This window comes from Canis aureus, chromosome X (assembly GCF_053574225.1).
Source record: "Canis aureus isolate CA01 chromosome X, VMU_Caureus_v.1.0, whole genome shotgun sequence".
NCBI classification, from domain to species: Eukaryota; Metazoa; Chordata; class Mammalia; order Carnivora; family Canidae; genus Canis; species Canis aureus.
Window position 1 is genome coordinate 61,595,763 of NC_135649.1, and position 22,670 is coordinate 61,618,432.

The 22,670-nt window shown below is 37.8% G+C and overlaps 1 protein-coding gene across 5 annotated transcripts in view; it reads right to left on the bottom strand.

Annotated features, from left to right (window-relative positions):
• Positions 1-22,670, bottom strand: part of SH3BGRL (SH3 domain binding glutamate rich protein like) — a 356,563-nt gene that overhangs the window by 248,860 nt on the left and 85,033 nt on the right. The window contains exon 1 of one of the 5 annotated variants that reach the window (XM_077888999.1): positions 6,917-7,046. The exons of the other annotated variants lie outside the window; for them this stretch is intronic. Within the exon in view, the coding sequence (XP_077745125.1) occupies positions 6,917-6,919 (3 nt within the window). The 5' untranslated portion in view covers positions 6,920-7,046. Of the gene's footprint in view, positions 1-6,916; positions 7,047-22,670 lie in introns of those variants that run through there. 5 annotated transcript variants of the gene reach the window in all.

Sequence of the window (22,670 nt, forward strand, 5' to 3'; positions counted from 1 at the left end):
TTAAATTTAAAACTATTACTTAACATTTCTGTTAATTTAAATTTAAAACTATTACTTAACATTTCTGAGTTGCAGAGCTCAATCAATAATTTTTTTTAATGGAGTCACACTAAAAAGCTACATGGGGCAGAAGCATCAGAAATATAAAATCAACAGAAGCAGTTCTCTCAAAGGATATAATAATACAAAACATCAACAAAATCACCACCACCAACAACAAACTTCTATACAGTCAAGTTCCCTCTGGATTTGTACCCCTATACTCATTATACACATACATGCATACATACACAGAGGTTGTATTTTTGTCCTTCTAACTTGCTTGTGATTGTGAGTAAACAACTTTCTCTTTCATCACATAACCCCAGGAAAAATTACTCTCTTCTTTAAAGATGCATCACAATCCAACAAAATTTGCAACAAGATATTTTTATTACAAGAAATATATTTCCTTATTAGTTTATAATGTCAAAATTTTCCCCTAAATATAACATATAGGCTTTTATGAATTTTGAGGAAAATCAATGTAAAAATCAGTAATCAGGAGTGAGTATCTAGTGGACTAATGCACTAAGTGGAGGATTCAATTAAATCATTGTTTTCAATCTTCATGATACAATAGGTGTTCAGTTAGTCCAAAATGTGGCAAGTGATTTGTCAGCCATTTGTATATTTACAAATTTAGTTTTTTTATAAAGATGATACATAAATATGGTACTTTCAGGCACTTATCATTTTAACAGATATATATATTTTTGGCTTTTTTATTGGAGTTCAATCTGCCAACATATAGCATAACACCCAGTGCTCATCCCATCAAGTGCCCCCCTCAGTGCCCATCACCCAGTCACCCCCACCCCCCCCGCCCACCTCCCTTTCCACCACCCCTTGTTCGTTTCACAGAATTAGGAGTCTCTCATGTTCTGTCTCCCTCTCTGATATTTCCCATTTTCTCTCCTTTCCCCTTTTTCCCTTTCACTATTTTTTATATTTCCCAAATGAATGAGACAATATAATGTTTCTCCTTCTCTGATTGACTTATTTCACTCAGCATAATACCCTTCATTTCCATCCATGTCGAAGCAAATGGTGGGTATTTCTTAACAGATATATTTTTAAACAATTTATTTTATTTTAGGGAAAGAGCAAGCTCGTGTGAGTGACAGCATGAGTGAGCACAGAGCCAACACAAGACTCAATCTCGGGACCCTGAGATCATGATCTGAGCTGGAACCAAGAGTCAGACACATGACAACTGAGTCACCTCGGCACCCCTAACAGATATTTTTGAATAAATGAAGAGTTAATGTTATAGCTCACATGCTAAGAATTACACATGGCCCTGGGTAAATGTAATTTGTCATGTCAGTATATTAGAGTAAAAAGGCACAGAGCCTAAATGAATCTTTGAGGCCTTTTGCTCACTATTAAATGCTATGCTGAGAACATTGTACACTCTACTGAGTTAAGATGCTGGTTAGGCCTAGTATCACTGGGCATTATAGCATATGTTCACTGGTATCTTTATCTTTCAACCATCAGCTCCAGACTGAAAATATTTCTTCCATGCTCTGGAAGTACCTAACAGTAAGTATACATGCTTCTTGGAGTGTTTACATTTCTACAAAGCTAGACAGAATGGGCCATAATAATACTTTAAGTAGGTTTTGCCCTGTCAAATGTTCAGCTTTGAATATTCAGGTTATGTATTTTTTTCTAATTAAATCATATCTGTGAGTCCAAATTTTCACATATCATGATTATTTCCAACATGGAATATTTTATATCTAAAGAGTTATTATTGACTTTCTTATATGTCTATAGGCACATGTTCAGTGCAACACATCCTGACAAAAGGGGTTCTGCTGATGCTAATTTCCTAATTTCTTAATGGAACTTAAAATGAAGGGACACAGAGAACATATGTGACTGAAAGCTTCACTTTCGGAACAATTAAGAATGGATGTCATAAGGGTTTACTAAGGAATAAAATTTAAATTCCCTACAGGAAAATAAAAAATAAATTACTTCAAAGTTAAAAGGTTATTAATATCCTTTTCAGCACATAAATGCATTTACAAGTAGAAAATAGCACTGTCCAAGAATTTAAATCTTTTTTTTTTCAGAGCAAACCACACCCTTCACCTCCACCCAAGAATGAAAAATTATTTCTGCCTACATGCCAGGGTTTGAGATTCAATGTATCCTTCCCTCCAAAGACACAGATCAGGGCCTCTGAACAACTAACACCTGGAGGAAACAGCTGCTCTCCAGCTAGCCTCAGTTAGTTTGTCTGTCATGCCAAGAATCAAGCTTCTTTTGAAGAAAGGAAACTGAAATGGTTTCTGCTTTAGTAGGTGCCAATGTGAATGTCTGAATTCCAAGGAAACAATAAAACTTCAGTAATCATGCTTCAAATGGGAAAACAAGAGTATTTTTCATGAAAGTGCCAATCTACCATAAAACATTTAATCTAGGTGGAGGTTTTGTCTTGCTTTATAATCAATATCTGTCACACATTCTCAGCTGACACTTGAATGAACCTTGACAGAGGTTCCAATTATGATGTACTAAAATTTAAAATGATTGTCTGAAACTGTGTTTATTTATTTATTTGAAACTGTATTTAGTAGCTACTCAACAATATATCTCAGAGGCCTTTTAAGTGTTTAATAACTTCACTAGTTTCTCTAAAATATCTAAAGAAAGATGTCAGATTCCCTTCCAAGATTACAATCTAATGAAAAGGATTAAATATACTAAACAATACACAACATAGTATTTAAATATGAAGCTAAGACAACCATATGTATAACATGGTGAGAGGGTCCAAATGAATGACAAAGCCAATAGATACAGGGAACTAAGAAGACAGAGCAAGTGCTTATGGCTATTATTGATGTTACTTAGATTAAACTTAATAATACCTAGCACAAATGCTATATATTATATCTATATTGCATGTGACCTATAATTTTATTGAAAGATGTTATACTTAGTAAAGTTCAATATAACTGGCTTATGAAAACTAGGCTTACAAATGTTGTAACATATTGCACTAGAACAACGAAGGTACAGTATTATAAAATAAACTTGGAAACTTTCTAAATGGATGATTCACAATTTCTATGACTAAATGTTTATGCATAATTAGTCTATAATTGAATAAACAATTGTATGGATGTGTATTTTGTCTTTTTAAATAGCTTAAAATTTGTGACCCAGGCAATTTCTGCAATTAGGAATTCAAATATATAGATTCCCTCCAATTGGTTCTGCTTATTTCAAATGCTGCCCTAAACAGGGCCACTCTATTTTGTAGGAAAATAGTAAGACTGTATTTGCCTACTCTGTACCTAAACATTTAACAGTAAAGTGTAGGAGGAGTGAACAAATAATATTTAAATCTGCCAATCTACTTACAAAATACATCCAAAAGGAAAATCACATCTGAATTACTGGTTAGTTTTTTTGATGCTGGACCAGTGCTGTGTTGCCACTGGGTAGTTGTTCAGTAACTAGAGATCTGTATGCATTTTAAGTGAATATGGTCATAAGTCTTTAAGCCACTCTTCCTGTTGCTTAATATAATGCTTAATATAATGATACAACCACAGCAAGACACTTGTTTACATCTTGTCTATTTTGCAATATTTTCAAAAATGCTTTGGTCATAATCAGCCATGTAAAATTTGTAATCCATGTCTATTTGCCAACAAGTCCACAATAAATCTGGGTCAAGATGATGATTAAGAATTTTCTTGGGCAGCCCGGGGGGCTCAGCAGTTTAGTGCTGCCTTCATCCCAGGGTATGATCCTAAAGTCCCGGGATCCAGTCCCACCTCGGGCTCCCTGCATGGAGCCTGCTTCTCTCTCTGCTTGTGTTTCTACCTCTCTGTCTCTGTGTCTCTCATGAATAAGTAAATAAAATCTTTTTTAAAAAAGAATTTTCTTGTTGTTCTCCCACCTCTACCCCTAGCTCCCTGGAATTCTCCTGATTGATATTCCACAAAGTGGCAGCAAAAGAGTACAATCTAAGCCTTGTTATTTCACTGTCACCAAAAGAAAAAAATCTACTGTTATTATTTTTTTTAGTTGTACTTTTACCACATCATGTCAACACAGATGTTAAGGTTCAAGTAATTTTAAAAATAGAGCTTGTGTGAAAAGAAGAAATAGTAGATATTTAAGGTAGTTTCTCAGAAATAGCTATTTCTTAAGGTGGTCATAGTAAGGAAAATACAGTCACGTTTATTTTCTAGGTTAAAAAGGCTTTTCTTGACTAAATGAAATATCAGTTCTGAATAACCTCATTTATCCAGCCCTTTCTTATCTGGCAGTTTTTTCTATCTGTACTTTTTGGCAAGAGTCAGAAGGATTGAAGTTCATAAGCTTCACAAGATTTAGACTATGTGGGCTCACAGAAGCTATGGGTTCATCTAGTATAAAGAGACATTTCGGGGTATTAGCAGATGTTCAGTAACTATTTCCAATTTTATAGGAATTTCAAGTTGTGGTTGTGTTCAGACAAGACTAGGAGACAGATATTTTCTACTTATTATTTATACCAATTAATCACAACTAACATCTATGGAAGGCCAATTAAGTGACAGCAGCCAAGTTAAGTGTTTTATATGTGCTATTTCATTTAGTATTTATAATAGCCTTATAAGGTAGATATTACTACCTCCACTTTACAGATTAGAATATTGAATAAGTTAAGTTAATTTACCCAAAGTCACAAAGCTAGTGGGTGGCAGGGCTGATATTCAAACCTAGATATCTCTAACTCCAGAGCTTAAGTTTGTTCCACTACGTTTCCCTGTACAGCTTCATGATTATATTATATTGATTTTTAAAATTTATATAAGATTGACAATCTCTTACAAAGATCAATAACACTTTTTGATGTATTCTTACTATATAATTTAATACTAAATTTTACTTACCAGACTATAATTTTGTGTTTATTGTCATCCAAATGAGTGTGTATACAATTTAACCAATCTCACATCATTATAAACAAAAGTGATTTGAATACTCAATTCCAATTCTAGGATCCTTTGCTCCTAGAAAAGGATTAGTGCTGGACCTCTTCCTTTTTTTTGTAAATATTCTATTTTTTTTATTCATGAGAGACACACAGAGAGAGGCAGAGACATAGGCAGAGGGAGAAGCAGGCTCCCTGTGGGCAGCCCAAAGCGGACTAAATCCCAGGACCCAGGATCATGCCCTGAGCCAAAGGCAGATGCCTTACCACTGAACCACCCAGGCATCCCAGTGCTGGACCACTTCCTAAGTAATGTTAGGGGCTACCATTCAATCAAGAATGGTTAGCATAGCATAATGTACAGAGAAGGTGAACCACTATGTTGTATACCTGAAAATAATGTAACATTGTGTGTCACCTATAATGAAATAAAAAAAATATTATATACAAATAGTATAGTTTCTATGTACACACTGGGCCTCCAAGCAATTGTTCTTACCCTAATACACAAGTAAAACTAAAATAAAATAGATATTATTTATAGGCTCAAGGAATTTATAAATTATAAGATTATAAATTCCATACTAGTGGATAATTTAAGCAATGGAATCCAGTCAGCCCCTAATCAAAGTCTGGTCTCTTTCTGCTGCATGGAAATGCATAGATTAAGGCTGGGTTAATAAGGAGAAACAAAAGGATACAGACTCCATGTTAGGGTGTGCTAACAATCTGCTGCAGAATTTTATATATTCCAGGTCCCTGTCTGCATTGCACAAAATATAATCCAACTCTAAAGTCTAATATAGTAATTATTATTTATTAAGGGTTGCTTATGGGCCAGGCATTATACTAAGCCTTTTACACAATTATTTTTTCACATACTTATCTTATTTAGTTTCCACAACAATATTAAGAGGCAACTGCTATTATTTTCATTCCAGATTTATAGACGAAGAAACTAATGCTCAAATGAATTAGAAATTTCCTTCAAAGCACATTTGTCTGATCTGTCAGAGTGAAAAGCACCACTTAAACACTAAGCATAATGAATAACAAAATAATGCATTGCCATACTTGTTATCTTGTGCTAAATTGCACTGTCAACTTAATGATGGATCTTTGAGTGCAGACATGGTTCATAATTCTTTTGTATCATTCTTAATTCTAAACTTTATCCTAGAATAAGAGCAAGAAAAATCATTGATTGTTTTAAAGGTTTTATACACAGGGTAGACTTTTCTAGATAACTCCTTCAGTTTATTCCCACTCTGAAGTTCTGTAATAATGAAACAAACATACCACAAGTAATAAAATCCTTCTGGCACTTTAAGACTTGGTAAGAAAATGTTACAGTGAGGAAGCAGTCATTCATATGAATCCCACTGCCTTTATATATTACAAATGTCTCCTTCTAAAACTGTCATATATTTGGACAAATAAAGTGTAAAGTTAGGTACATTTCTAAGTGCTTCCACAAAAGTGTTAGTCACTTGTGGCCATAGGTGGCTACAGGAAATTAGTGCTAACAGATAAATATAGCAACAAATATTTTCAGCTATTCTGGCTGCTTTGGGAATGCCATTAAAATAAAAACTTTCCTTGAAACAAATCATGCTATTATAATTAAATATCAAAGCTAAATATTTGTGACAAGTGCTAGGTTAACATATGTGGATTTTATGTTCCCAAAAAAAAAATTCAGGCTTTTTGCATTAAGAATTTAAAGATAAACAAACCACCTTATTCCAGCCTTCACCTCCCTGCTCTAACCATTTAAATCATTATTAATTCAGTGCAATGAGTTTCTATACAGATTTCAGTCTCCTTTAGGAGAACTTTCTTATAATAGAATAAAGGAAATTTTGTATATGAAGAGGTATAAAATGCTGGTTATTCTATAATTAGCAAAGATATTCTCCAACTCACCATCTCTTTATGAAACAAATTCTGGCAGTATGGAAACTTAATTACAAAAAATATGGCTTCTTCCTAAAGCCACAGTTCCTACAAATGCTACAGGGTTTCTAATTCTGGTCAGACAGATTCTCCACGAAGCCTTCCCATAAAAGGATAAGCAAAACACAGGAATCCTCCAACAGGCTAATGTGAGGTCACAGGGCAGGCATATGAAAACCAAATATGGTAGCTAAATTCTCCAACTCACAACACATACTTTAATTTTTTTTTATTTATGATAGTCACAGAGAGAGAGAGAAAGGCAAAGACACAGGCAGAGGGAGAAGCAGGCTCCATGCACCGGGAGCCCGACGTGGGATTCGATCCCCGGTGTCCAGGATCACGCCCCGGGCCAAAGGCAAGCGCCAAACCGCTGCACCACCCAGGGATCCCACAACAGATACTTTAAAAAGGGAGGGGAGGCTGTAACCACCAACTCCAAACAATCAGTTTGGAATCATAAGAAAAGTAAGCAATTAATATCTTCTCATTAGTGTTAACTGGCTGACAAATACAAACCAATCTACCATGTATGAAATTAGCTTAGCGTTTTTATTTTATATTCCTTTATTTTTATAAATTTATTTTTTATTGGTGTTCAATTTGCCAACATATAGAATAACACCCAGTGCTCATCACATCAAGTGCCCCTTTCAGTGCCTGTCACCAATTCACCCCCACCCACCGCCCACCGCCCATTCCACCACCCCTCGTTCGTTTCCCAGAGTTAGGAGTCTCTCAAGTTCTATCTCCCTTTCTGATATGTCCCACCAATTTTTAGCTCCTTTCCCCTTTATTCCCTTTCACTATTTTTTATATTCTACAAATGAATGAGACCATATAATGTTTGTCCTTTTCCGATTAACTTATTTCACTCAGCATAATACCCTCCAGTTCCACGTCGAAGCAAATGGTGGATATTTGTCGTTTCTAATGGCTGAGTAATATTGCATTATATACATAAACCACACCTTCTTTATCCATTCATCTTTCTATGGACACCGAGGATCCTTCCACAGTTTGGCTATTGTAGACATTGCAGCTAGAAACATTGGGGTGCAGGTGTCCCAGCGTTTCATTGCATCTGCATATTCGGGGTAAATCCCCAGCAGGGCAATGGCTGGGTCGAAGGGCAGATTTATTTTTAACTCTTTAAGGATCCTCCACACAGTTTCCCAGAGTGGCTGCACCCTTTCACATTCCGACCAACAGTGCAGGAGGGTTCCCCTTTCTCGACATCCTCTCCAACATTTGTGGTTTCCTGCCTTGTTAATTTTCTCCATTCTCGTGGTATGAGGTGGTATCTCATTGTGGTTTTGATTTGTATTTCCCTGATGGCAAGTGATGCAGAGTATTTTCTCATGTGCATGTTGGCCATGTCTATGTCTTCCTCTGTGAGATTTCTCTTCATGTCTTTTGCCCATTTCATGATTGGATTGTTTGTTTCTTTGCTGCTGAGTTTAATAAGTTCTTTATAGATCTTGGATACTAGCCTTTAATCAGATAGGTCATTTGCAAATATCTTCTCCCATTCTGTAGGTTGTCTTTGAATTTTGTTGACTGTATCCTTTGCTGTGCAAAAGCTTCTCATCTTGATGAAGTCCCAATAGTTCATTTTTGCTTTTGTTTCTCTTGCCTTCATGGATGTATCTTGCAAGAAGTTACGTGGCCAAGTTCAAAAAGGGTGTACCTTTGTTCTCCTCTAGGATTTTGATGGAATCTTGTCTCACATTTAGATCTTTCATCCATTTTGAGTTTACCTTTGTCTATGTTGCAAGAGTGTGGTCTGGTTTCATTCTTATGCATGTGGATGTCAAATTTACCCAGCATCATTTATTGAAGAGACTGTCTTTTTTCCAGTGGGTAGTCTTTCCTCCTTTGTTGAATATTAGTTGACCATAAATTGAGAGTCCACTTCTGGATTCTCTGTTCTGTTCCATTGATCTGTATGTCTGTTTTTGTGCCAGTACCACACTGCCTTGATGACCACAGCTTTGTAGAACAACCTGAAATCTGGTATTGTGGTGCCTCCAGCTATGGTTTTCTTTTTGAATATTCCCTGGCTCTTCCGGGTCTTTTCTGATTCCACACAAATCTTAAAATAATTTGTTCTAACTCTCTGAAGAAAGTCCATGGTGTTTTGATAGGGATTGCATTAAACGTGTAAATTGCCCTGGGTAACATTGACATTTTCACGATATTAATTCTGCCAATCCATGAGCATGGAATATTTTTCCATCTCTTTGTGTCTTCCTCAATTTCTTTCAGAAGTGCTCTGTAGTTTTTAGGGTAGAGATCCTTTACCTCTTTGGTTAGGTTTATTCCTAGATATCTCATGCTTTTGGGTGTAATTGTCAATGGAATTGGCTCCTTAATGTCTCTTTCTTCAGTCTCATTGTTAGTGTATAGAAATGCCACTGATTTCTGGGCATTGATTTTCTATCCCGCCACACTGCCAAATTGCCGTATGAGTTCTAACAATCTCGGGTGGAGTCTTTTGGGTTTCCTAAGTAGAGTATCATGTCATCGGCGAAGAGGGAGAGTTTGACTTCTTCTTTGCCAGTTTGAATGCCTTTTATTTCTTTTTGTTGTCTGATTGCTGAGGCTAGGCCTTCCAGTACTATGTTGAATAGCAGTTGTGAGAGTGGACATCCCTGTCTTGTTCCTGATCTTAGGTGAAAGGCTCCCAGTGCTTCCCCATTGAGAATGATATTTGCTGTGGGCTTTTCGTAGATGTCTTTTAGTATGCTGAGGAATGATCCCTCAATCCCTACACTCCGAAGCATTTTGATCAGGAATGGATGCTGTATTTTGTCAAATGCTTTCTCTGCATCCTTTGAGAAGATCATATGGTTCTTGGTTTTTCTCTTGCTGATATAATGAATCACATTGATTGTTTTACGAGTGTTGAACCAGGCTTACATCCCGGAGATAAATCCTACTTGGTCATGGTGAAGAATCTCTTAATATATTGTTGTATCCTATTGGCTAGTACCTTGTTGAGAATTTTTGCATCCATGTTCATCAGGGATATTGGCCTATAATTCTCCTTTTTGGTGGGGTCTTTGTCTGGTTTTGGAATTAAGGTGATGCTGGCCTTATAGATTGAATTTGGAAGTACTCCATCCCTTTCTATCTTTCCAAACAGCTTTAGTAGGATAGGTATAGTTTCTTCTTTAAAGGTTTGATAGAATTCCCCAGGGAAGCCATCTGGCCCTGGCCTTTTGTGTCTTGGGATGTTTTTGATGACTGCTTCAATTTCCTCCCTGGTTATTGGCCTGTTCAGGTTTTCTATTTCTTCCATTTCCAGTTTTGGTAGTTTGTGGTTTTCCAGAAATGTGTCCATTTCTTCTAGATTGCCTAATTTATTGGCGTATAGCTGTTCATAATATGTTTTTAAAATTGTTTGTATTCCCTTGGTGTTGGTATTTTTCTCTCCTTTCTCATTCATGATTATATTAACTTGAGTCTTCTCTCTCTTCTTTTTAATAAGGCTGGCTAATGGTTTATCTATCTTATTAATTCTTTCAAAGAACCAAGTCCTGGTTTTGTTGATCTGTTCCACAGTTCTTCTGGTCTCGATTTCATTGAGTTCTGCTCAAATCTTTATTAACTCTCTTCTTCTGGGTGTAGGATCTATTTGCTGTTTTTTCTCTAGCTCCTTTATGTGTAAGGTTAGCTTTTGTATTTGAGTTCCTTCCAGTTTTTGGATGGATGATTGTATTGCGATGTATTTCCCCCTCAGGACTGCTTTTGCTGTATACCAAAGTTTTTGAATGGTTGTGATTTCATTCTCATTAGTTTCTAAGAATCTTTTAAATTTCTTTTAAATTTCCTGAGTGTCCCTTTCATCTTTAGCAGGATGGTTTTTTACTTCCACGTGTTTGAAGTCCTTCCAAATTTCTTCTTGTGATTTAGTTCTAATTTCAAAGCATTATGGTCTGAGAATACACAGGGGATGATCCCAATCTTTTGGTATCAGTTAAGACCTGATTTGTGACCCAGAATGTGATCTATTCTGGAGAAAGTTCCATGTGCCCTTGAGAAGAATGTGTATTCAGTTGAGTTTGGATGTAAAGTTCTGTATATATCTGTGAAATCCTTCTGGTCCAGTGTATCATTTAAAGCTCTTGTTTCTTTGGGGATGTTGTGCTTAGAATACCTAGCAATCGTAGAAAGTGCTACGTTGAAGTCACCAAGTACGTGTATTATTATCTAAGTATGTCTTAACTTTGGTTATTAATTGGTTTAAATATTTGGCAGCTCCCACATTTGGGGCATATATATTGAGGATTGTTAAGTCCTCTTGTTAGATAGATCCTTTAAGTATGAGATAGTGTCCTTCTTCATCTCTCACTACAGTCTTCGGGGTAAATTTTAGTTTATCTGATATAAGGATGGCTACCCCTGCTTTATTTTGAGGACCATTTGAATGGTAAATCATTCTCCAACCTTTTATTTTCAGGCTGTAGGTGTCCTTATGTCAAAATGAGTCTCTTGTAAACAGCAAATAGATGGGTCTTACTTTTTTATCCAGTCTGATACCCTGCGCCTTTTGATGGGGTCAGTAAGCCCATTCACATTCAGGGTTACAATTGAAAGATATGAATTTAGTGTCATCATGATACCTATTCAGTCCCCGTTTTTATGGATTGTTCCATTGGACTTCCTCTGAAAGAGGAATTAAGAGTCCCCCTTAAAATTTCTTGCAGAGCTGGTTTGGTGTTCACAAATTTTTCAGTTCCTGCCTGTCTTGGAAGCTCTTTATCTCTCCTTCTCTTCTGAATGAGAGCCTTGCTGGATAAAGTATTCTTGGCTGCATGTTCTTCTCATTTAGGACCCTGATTATATCCTGCGAGCCCTTTCTGGCCTGCCTGGTCTCTGTGGAGAGGTCTGCTCTTAATCTAATATTTCTCCCCATAAAAGTTAGAGTTTTCTTGTGTCTTGCTGCTTTAAGGATCTTCTCTTTATCTTTGGAATTTGCAAGCTTCACTTTTAAATGTTGAGGTGTTGAGCTGTTTTTATTGATTTTAGAGGGGCTCTCTCTATTTCCTGGATCTGAATGCCTGTTTCCCTTCTCAAATTAGGGAAGTTATCAGCTATGATTTGTTCAGTTACATATTCTGGACCTCTGTACTTTTTGGCGCCCTCGGGAACCCCAATTAAATGTAGATTTTTCCCTCTGAGGATGGTTATTTATTTCCCTTAATCTCTCCTCATGATCTTTGGTTTGTCTCTTTTTTCCTCAGTTTCCCTCTTTGCCATCAACTTGTCTTCTATGTCACTCGTTCTTCTACCTCATTAGCTCTCCTCGTTAGGACCTCTAGTTTTGATTGCATCTCATTTAATTGATTTTTAATTTCTGCCTGATTAGATGTAAATTCTGCAGTCATGAAGTCTCTTGTGTCCTTATGCTTTTTTCCAGAGCCACTAGTAGCTTTATAATAGTGCTTCTGAATTGGCTTTCTGACATTAAATTGTAATCCAAATTTTATAACTCTGTGGGAGAGAGGACCGTTTCTTATTCTTTATTTTGATGTGAGGTTTTCCTTCTTGTCATTTTGCTCAGTGCAGAGTGGCCAAAAACAAGTTGTATTGGGAAAAGGAGAAAAAGAGAGAGAGAAAGAAGAAAAGGAAAAGAAAAGAAAAGAAAAAGAGGAAAAAAAGAGAAGAAAAGAAAAGAAAAAAAGGCAGGGGGAAGCAAACAAATCATAAAATAAAAAACAAGGGGTATTATCCTCTGATTCTGTATATTGTAAATCCCCTGGGCTTCCCCTGGAACTTTCCAGTGCTGCTTAGTTAGTAATTTGTTTTTCCCCTGTCCCTCTAGTTGGTTTTCTGGGGGAGGGGCATACTGTGCTGATTTTCACGTGTTAGCACTTGGGGGAGTTGCTCAGCCCCCTGCCTGGTGCAGGGGTCAGTGAATGTTGTTTAATCTGTTTATCCTGTGAGGCCAGTGTGAAGCTCACTGGAGGTTGTTTATCCTGTGAGGCCCCAGGAGGAACAACAACAGTAGCAGCGGCCAGCTCTCTAGCCCTGGAGTCAGCTCCAGCAGTAACTACTGCAGCTCTCAGTCTGCAGGGGCCTGGATGCTCTGGGGGCGGGACCGCTGATCTGCTCAGCTCAGGGCTGCCCCGAGGCTGGAGTGTGCTTCCTGCCCAGGGCCCTCCTGGCTTCTGCCTGTCCCGGGTGGAGCGCAGGATCTTGGGCTGTTTCTCTGGCGCCCTGTGCTCCCTGGCCTGCAACTGTTGGAATCGCTCCTGGTTGCGCAGCTCCCTCTGCGTGTACCCTCTGCCCCAGTCGCCCCCAAGGTGCTCCCGGAGCCTTTGCCTGAGCCACCCCGAGCTGCTCCCAGGGCTGCACAGCTCCCTCCCCACGGAGCCACCGCCTAAGCTTCCTCCACGCTGCTCCCGGGTCCAGAGTTGCACGCTGCAGCCACTTAGGGATCTCTGCCGGGGGTTGTGACGCGCTCTCCTGGGGCGCAGGTACTCTGTTAGTGTCCTCAGGAGCCTGAGGGCAGCCCCGCCGCTCCTGGGATCCTGCTCCAACTCCCTGTGATGGCCTTTCAGTCCGGGAAGATTGATGAAGCCCCTGCTTCTCTTGGACGGGGCTTTCCTGTCCTGAGGGCACTTGCCCCGGCCTTTGCCGGGCTCCGTGCAGGGCCCCTCCCCCTTGGATGCCTTTTGTTTCTTTATTTCTTTTTTCCCCATCTTCCTACCTTGATAGAAGGGTGAACTCTTCTCAGTGTAGCATTCCAGCTGTTCTCTCTTTAAATCTCAAAGATTTAGGTTTTCAGGATGATTTGAAGGTTATCTACGTAATTTGGTGGGGACAGGTGACTTGGGGATCCTACTTTTCCATCTTGCCTCTCCAGCTCTGCCTTTTTATTCTTTTCCTTTTCAATTCTAATAAAGGCTACTATGAAATGTGCTAACATGGACACATTCAACAATAGTGTATGGCATGTGAATAAATAAATTAGTAAAATCTGCCCCTGTACAGAAGAAAATATAGATTTTTCAAGTATTTCATGTTAATAGCTTCTGCCCTATTGTTGGGAAGGCACTGTCTTACACTATGACCAAGAAAAAAGTATATAAGTAACATCCTTTGGTACTAAGGATAGGTCCTGAGGGGATTCTGTTCCTCACTTGAATTCCAGGATGGAACAACATCCTGAGATCTGGTCCATGGCCATAAAGAGAGAATTTCCCCTACTTCTCACTACCAAAACCCCATAATTAAGAACAATTAAGTCCCTTTCTTTCTAGGGATCATAGAGTTTCAATCAGAATAATTATATGCCTTTGCAATTTTGAAGCCTGGTTAATTCAGTCAAAGTCAAACAAAATTAGGAGCATTTTGAGAGTGTGCATCAAGAGCCATGGAAACATTCAAGTTCATTGATACAGTAATCTATGATTCTAGATTGCTAGTTTAAGTAAATAAACCAAAGAGGGTATAAACTGTGCCTAAAGAGGTTATGCGATGTTTTGGTATGTTTTTACTGTTGTCATTTATTTGTTTCATTTTCTAGCAGTTCAGGATTGAAAGTGGCCTGCATCCAACCATTTGGGCTTGGCTAAGTAAACAGGTGTGTGGTCATTTGAAATATTGCTGAGTACAATTGAAACTGACCACTGTATGATTATGTAGCAAAAAAAATGATAAAAAGAGTGAACAAGAAAGTCTAGAGAAGTATTTACTATGTCTAGCATAGTATTTTCTATGAAGCCAACTTATAAAAAGGAAAACTCTTTTTAAAGATAAGACAGGTAGGACACCTGGATTGTTCAGCGGTTGAGTGGCAGCCTTCTGCTCATGGCATTATCTTGGAGCCCCTGGATCAAGTCCCACATCAGGCTTCCTGCATGGAGCCTGCTTCTTCCTCTGCCTATGTCTCTGCCTCCCTCTCTCTCTCTCTGTCTTTTTTTGTCTGTCTCTCATGAATAAATAAATAAAATATTTTTTAAAAAAGATAAGACAGGAGTTCAAACACAATTATTATGAGTACTTATATTGATAGCAGGAGTGCTACCTCTTAGCACCTTGCTCAGGAGACTAATTGAGTAGTGTTAAGATCATAAGACTATGGAGATCCCCCACCAAACTTTTTTTTAAGAGGAGCTCGAGTGTGCAATGGGGGGAAGGGGCAAAGGGAGAAAGAGAGAGAGAATCTTAAGCAGGCTCCATCCCCAGCACAGAGCCCAAGGTGGAACTTGATCTCAAGACCCTGAGATCATAACCTGAGTGGAAATCACAAATTAGATGCTTAACTGACTGATCCACCCAGGTGCTCTCTTCCACTACCAAACTTCTTTAGTGATGTTATATTGCTTTACACATTTTTAAGAATATTTCAAATAACAATTTATGTATGTTAAGCTCTTAATAGAGTCAGCATAGTATAGTGCACAGACCATAGATCATGGGACCTGTGGTGAACACACTCTCATGGGATCCCCTCCCATGATCCTTGCCTCATAGTATTGCTTCCTTGTATAATCTCTTCCTCTGGAATGTGGAAATAATTCATTATTTGCTTCCAGCTAATAGAATATGGCAAAGGTGATGGGATATATCTTTACTGATGATGTTATAAGGCTTTATCTTTCTAGCTGACCCACACTGGAGTTTTTCTCTCCTTTTTTTTTTAAATTTTTTTTATTTATTTATGATAGTCACACAGAGAGAGAGAGAGGCAGAGACATAGGCAGAGGGAGAAGCAGGCTCCATGCACCGGGAGCCCGATGTGGGATTCGATCCCGTGCCTCCAGGATCGCGCCCCAGGCCAAAGGCAGGCGCCAAACCGCTGCACCACCCAGGGATCCCTTTTCTCTCCTTTTTTGGAAATTAAAAAACAAACTGCCATGATTAGTACAGCCTCAAGTAAATGAATTCTGGCAACAACCATATGAGCTTGAAAGTGGATTCTTCCATAATGGATCCTCTAAATGACAAGCTACTCCTGGTGCACACCTCCATTACAGCCTTGTAGAGAACCCAGCTAATCTATTACAGATTTCTTGAGCCACCGACACTGTGATATAATAAATGTGCATTGTATTGTTTTAAGCCACTAAATTTATAGTACTTTGTTTACAGCATAGAAAATTAATACAGAACATGACTGACTGGGTTTGTATTTATATCTTCCACTTATTATCTGTGTGATTGAGCAAATTAATTACCCTCTCTGAGTCTCAAATGCTTCATTTATTAGTTGAAAGTAAGAGCACTCACATACCAGAATGATTATAGAGAAAATTATAGATAAGAGGAGCAATGTACCTCTCACACTGCCTGTCACAAAGCAGCCTAGATTGTAAATTATAAGCACTTTTATATCTGGAACCTTGTCTATTTTGCTCATGGTTTTATCCAGTGCCCATTATCATATTTTACCTATAGCAGGCATTCTATAAATAAATGAAAATAAGCTCTCAAGGAATGGCAGATGCTATTTTAAATATACATAAAGAATCCTTGTTTTCAAGTTACTAACAACAATGAATTACATCATAGTGCACTAATCACAACACAGGGCAGTCTTTCCAGAGCACTATGATAGAGTATGCAGATGAAGAGCTAGACTCTGGAATCAAACTTAAGAATATTGTATCTGCATAATTCAATGTAACTTTTTGATAAGCAGCTATAAATATCAATAGAAATTGCACATGAGAGTGATAAAGAGGTGCTTAAAGCAAATAATGTAGTCCCTAGGTATTCATGATAGGGCTATTGGTCTATAAAGTGCTGGGCTGACATCTGAACATTCAAAAAGTCTAGTAACTTTCCTCACTTCCTGGGGCTCTGAGAAACAAGATGGGCTGTTAAGTATACCCAGAAAATGTTTGAGGGACCACTCAGAGACTGTAAAATTCTTCCAAAAACAACCTTAAAAAGATGAAACTGTTCACTTACTGCATTATAGTAAGATTCCGGAAGTGTTGTGCTTAGAAAAAGTGTCATCCTAAGTAAGAAATTTTATCTTGATAATAGTACATAAAAGATACTACTAATTTAAGAGCATCTGATGGAAAGTTGGATGGCTGTTAGGTATTGTCAAGCAATATATTTCTTGAGTTGTAGAGTAAATTTCCATTAAAAACGTACGGCCTAGAGAACACAGGCAACACCCTTTTTGAACTCGGCCACAGTAACTTCTTGCAAGATACATCCACAAAGGCAAAAGAAACAAAAGCAAAAATGAACGATTGGGACTTCATCAAGATAAGAAGCTTTTGCACAGCAAAGGATACAGTCAACAAAACTAAAAGACAACCTACAGAATGGGAGAAGATTTTGCAAATGACGTATCAGATAAAGGGCTAGTTTCCAAGATCTATAAAGAACTTATTAAACTTAACACCAAAGAAACAAACAATACAATCATGAAATGGGCAAAAGTCATGAACAGAAATCTCACAGAGGAAGACATAGACATGGCCAACAAGCACATGAGAAAATACTCTGCATCACTTGCCATCAGGGAAATACAAATCAAAACCACAATGAGATACCACTTCACCCCAGTGAGAATGGGGAAAATTAACAAGGCAGGAAACCACAAATGTTGGAGAGGATGTGGAGAAAAGGGAACCCTCTTACACTGTTGGTGGGAATGTGAAATGGTGCAGCCACTCTGGAAAACTGTGGAGGTTCCTCAAAGAGTTAAAAATAGACCTGCCCTCCGACCCAGCAATTGCACTGTTGGGGATTTACTCCAAGGATACAGATGCAGTGAAACTTTGGGACACCTGCACCCCAATGTTTATAGCAGCAATTTCCACAATAGCCAAACTGTGGAAGGAGCCTCAGTGTCCATCGAAAGATGAATGGATAAAGAAGATGTGGTTTATGTATACAATGGAATATTACTCAGCCATTAGAAATGACAAATACCCACCATTTGCATCAACGTGGATGGAACTGGAGGGTATTATGCTAAGTGAAATAAGTCAATCGGAGAAGGACAAACATTATATGGTCTCATTCATTTGGGGAATATAAATAATAGTGAAAGGGAATAGAAGGGAAGGGATAAGAAATGGGTAGGAAATATCAGAAGGGGAGACAGAACATAAAGACTCCTAACTCTGGGAAATGAACTAGGGGTGGTGGAAAGGGAGGAGGGCGGGGGGTGGGGGTGAATGGGTGACGGGCACTGAGGGGGGCACTTGACGGGATGAGCACTGGGTGTTATTCTGTATGTTGGCAAATTGAACACCAAGAAAAAATAAATTTATTATTAAAAAAATAAAAATAAAAATAAAAATAAAAACATACTGCCAAGAGGGTGCCTGGGTGGCTAATTCAGTTAAGCTTCCAGCTCTTGATTTAGTTCAGTCATGATCTCAGGGTCCTTGAATTAAGGCCTGCATTGGGCTCTGTGCTCAGCATGGAGTCTACTTGTTCTCTCTCTCCCTCTCTCCCTCTCTCTTTCTCATGAGCAAATAAATAAAACCTTATAAATAATACATTAAAAAAAACCCACAACATACTCCCAGGAGTGCCTGCCTGGCTCAGTTGTTAGATCATGGGACTCTTGATCTTGGGATCATGAGTTCAAGCCCCCATGGGGCATAAAGCTTACTTGAAAAAATCCTATCAAATTATAAAACTATTTTTTTCTTAGAATTCGTTACTTTATCTGGAATTTATTAAACTGCTCCAAATGTAAAATAATTCCCACTCCTAACTGATAGATAAATCTGAAGCCATAGAAAAAATTCCAAAGTTAACAAACCCTATATCCACAACACTTAGCTAGTGTTGACCATAAAAATCCAGCAACATTTGTAACTGTTAAAAGGGGAAGACCAAAAACATTGTGAAACAATGAGTAGGGAAGTCATTGACTTAACCTCTGATTAAGTCCCCCAAATCATTCTATGATGAAGACCAATAATACTCTCAAATAAAAAGACACATGCACATTCTCAGATATGCAATTCCTGTTAACTCCAGGTTGAAAGGAAATTATTTCTCCACTTCCCTTTATTTGTTCAAAGGGAAAGAAAACTGTTTTTGCCTATGTCCTACTACATTTTTAGCCCAGGTAAGATGTTTTACTATGACCAAATTCTGTCTCAGTATAATAAAAACATTTTAAGGCAATGGCTTTTTCAATTAAGAGAGGTATTATGGTGGCAACAGAAAGCAGGGGAACAAAACAGAATGATTCAGGAAAGTGTGACCTATTGTTAATTACATTACTCAAATGCAGAGAGAATCTCCATTGGCCACAATGAAACAGAACATCAAATGCAGGGAAAAAAAAACATAATCTTTTTGCATGTTGACCAATTTCATTGAAAAGGCACAAAATGCTCCAATTCAACTCACCCACATTCAATTTATTTAACTTTAAAATTACCATTCTATCAAATACATAACAGGACATATCAAATATTTATACACATTATCTAACTGGGTTAACTTTCACAAATAATTATGCTATATTTTTAGATCACAGGGTCAGCTTCCCAAACAATAAAAACTTTATCTAACTAAATAGCATAGTTTATTAATGTAACAGAATGAGACAAATAGGTGTGACCTTTTTTTACACACTGAAAACAGTCACTCAATTTAAAGAAAACCCTCAGTCTATTCAAGGTAAAGTATTTCAAGTGGCCTTACACAAACATATGATGATCTCAACTTTTTTTTTCTTTTTTAAAGGAAATTGTAAGAATCTTTACAAAGAAATGCACATTAATAAATGATGTTTAAAATTTAAAAGTTGGGGATGCTTGGGTGGCTCAGTGGTTGAGCGTCTGTCTTTGGCTCAGGGTATGATCCTGAGGTCTGGGATCAAGTCCCACATCAGGCTCCTTGCAGGAAGCCTGCTTCTCCCTCTGCCTAAGTCTCTTCCTTTCTCTCTCTGTGTCTTTCAAGAATAAATAAATACAATCTTTAAAAAAATCTAAAAGTTGTTTATATGACTATTTAAGGTGCACAGGTTCAGTTGGTAGACAATTCTTTGTCCAATTATCTTCACACACACATAAAATGCATGTCCCTGATCACTCTCTCTAGACCCTCCTGGGAAAATAACTGCTAACCATATTCAGCTGATGATGGGTCCATAGCATAATCTTTACACATAAAGTTCTGTCTATGATTTCATAAAGCAAACACAAAGAAGTGAATACTACTTTTTCAGATTACATTAGCAATAATGCTAATTTTGACCTCTATCATTGATGAAGTGATAACATTTCATTACAAATGAAATTAAATACTTTCCTTTCAGGGAAGCATAGCAACATAGAGAATTCTGTATCCTGGGCAAAACAAATTCATTTGCCATAGGAAAAATAACTAGCCTGAAGCCTTAGTTGACCAGTGAACCCAGGTAAACATTACAGAGAACACTATGAATGTATTCCTGGACTAAAGCCAATATAAATCATGTTCTGAACTGACCAGCTGAGAATAACTATGTGTTACCTAATTAGTTAAATAAAACCAGGATCAAATGGTCCAAGAAGTTAACCAACTAGTAAACTAAGGTTGCTAAACAAAAGAAGCCTGGATCATGCAGTTCTGTCGGCTCATCAGTGAGTTTCTGTGCAATTTAGTTGCTACCATTGTTTTTGGACTTATGACCATCAAGAACCATACCATGAGAAGCAATAAGAACTACTGTAAAGATTTGTGAAAAATCTGATATTTTTACTCTAATTGCAAACTAACAAGTAAACCTGCCATAGTTTTAAGGATGGTGGCAGAAAACATAACCACTTCTAGGTCACAACAGTAGTATCCAGATTATTAGCATTTTCTTGTACCTTTTCTCTGTTCCTCAATTCCTTTATGGTGACACAGGACGCCAAGTGAGGGAACCAGATATTTTATACTGAGTCATATGCAAATTTCCCTTAGCTTTAGAGAGAATGAGAGAGAGAGAGAGAGAGACACTATCCCACTTTTCAAGGCTGGTTGCATCCTTAAAATGATAATACAGAACAAAGGTAGTCAGTGCCTTTTTTCACAAGATGTGCAAATATGCAAGGGATCAATGGAGAACTGTCTGCCAATATCTACTATTCACAACGTATTTGTGTATTATACGTTCTCAACTTTTCTACATTTCTTATGAGGAAGCTAGTCTAAACATCAAATGTAATTTTGGGTGATGAAATCCTATAATTTCACCACCTGGTTGCAGAGAAAATTGTAGGAGTTAGGTTAAACAGAAATTATATTAAAAATAGAAATAATGGATTCCTCAAGAATCCATCAACCCAGACTGAACTCTTCTTCTACCAGGGATTGCACAATCATTCAACAGTCCCTCATAAGATAGGTTGTTTATTTGTAAAATCAATTCTTGTTACCAAAGTTACATCTTTAACTTCTCTCTCAAAACCCTAAGTTTAGACAAGCTGCACAGCATTTATTCTCTGTAAACAAGCCTTTGCCTTAAGGGTATTGATTCTGATTCAGGAAATGATTTGTTGAAATAAACTAATACTAGTCAAGTTTTAAAAAAAAGATTGGCATTTATCACTACAAAATTCTTTTTGAAAGTAAATTCTATGAGAAAAAGGACTATAATGTTGGGGCTCCTGGGTGGCTCAGGAGTTGAGCGTCTTCCTTTGCCTCAGGTCCTGATCCTGGGGTCCTGGGATCAAGCCCCACATTGGGCTCCCCACAGGGAGCCTGCTTCTCCCTCTACCTATGTCTCTGCCTCTCTCTTTGTGTCTCTCATGAATAAAGAAATAAAATCTTTAAAAAGGGACTGTAATGTAAATGTTACTACTTAATGTTATATAAAAAGCATTGCATTTTTCTAAAGATTTTATTTACTTGACAGAACACATGAATAGGGGGAGGGGCAGAGAGGGCGAGATAAGCAAACTACCCACCAGGACCTCTGAATCAGGACCTGAGCCTAAGGCAGATGCTTAGCAGACAGAGCCATACAGGGGTTCCCTAGACACACTTTATTTTTTAATTTGTTTTTATTGAAGCTCAATTTTCCAACATAAAGTATAACACCCAGTGCTCACCCCATCAAGTGCTCTTCTCAGTTACTGTCACAGAGTTACCCCAACCCCCCACCCACCTTGACTTCGGCAACCCTTTGTTCGATTCCCAGAGTTGCAAGACTCTCATGGGTTGTCTCCCTAATTTTTCCCACTCATTTCCCCTCCATTCCCTTATAATCCATTACACTATTTCTTATATTCCTTGTATGAGTGAAACCATATGATGATTGTATTTATACAATTGCCTTACTTCACTAAGCATAATACTCTTCAGATCCATTCATGTCCAAGCAAATATTAGGAACTCGTCCTTTCTGATGGATGAATAATATTCCAATGTGTGTGTATATCTATATGTATATACTCCACATCTTCTTTATCCATTCATCTGTCAAAGGACAATGTAGCTCCTTCCACAGTTTGGATATTGTGGACATTGCTGCTATGAACATTGGTGTGCCAGTGTCCTGGTGTTTCATTACATTTGCATCTTTGGGATAAATAATTGCTGAATCATAGGGTAGCTCGGTTTTTAACTTTTTGAGGAATCTTCACACTGTTTTCCAGAGTGGCCGGATCAGTGTGCTATCAAACCAACAGTGCAAGAGGGTTCCCCCTTCTCCACAACCTCTCAAACATTTGTTGCTTCCTGTCTTGTTATTTTTAGCCATTCTCACTGATGTAAAGTGCTATCTCATTGTGGTTTTAATTTGTTTTTA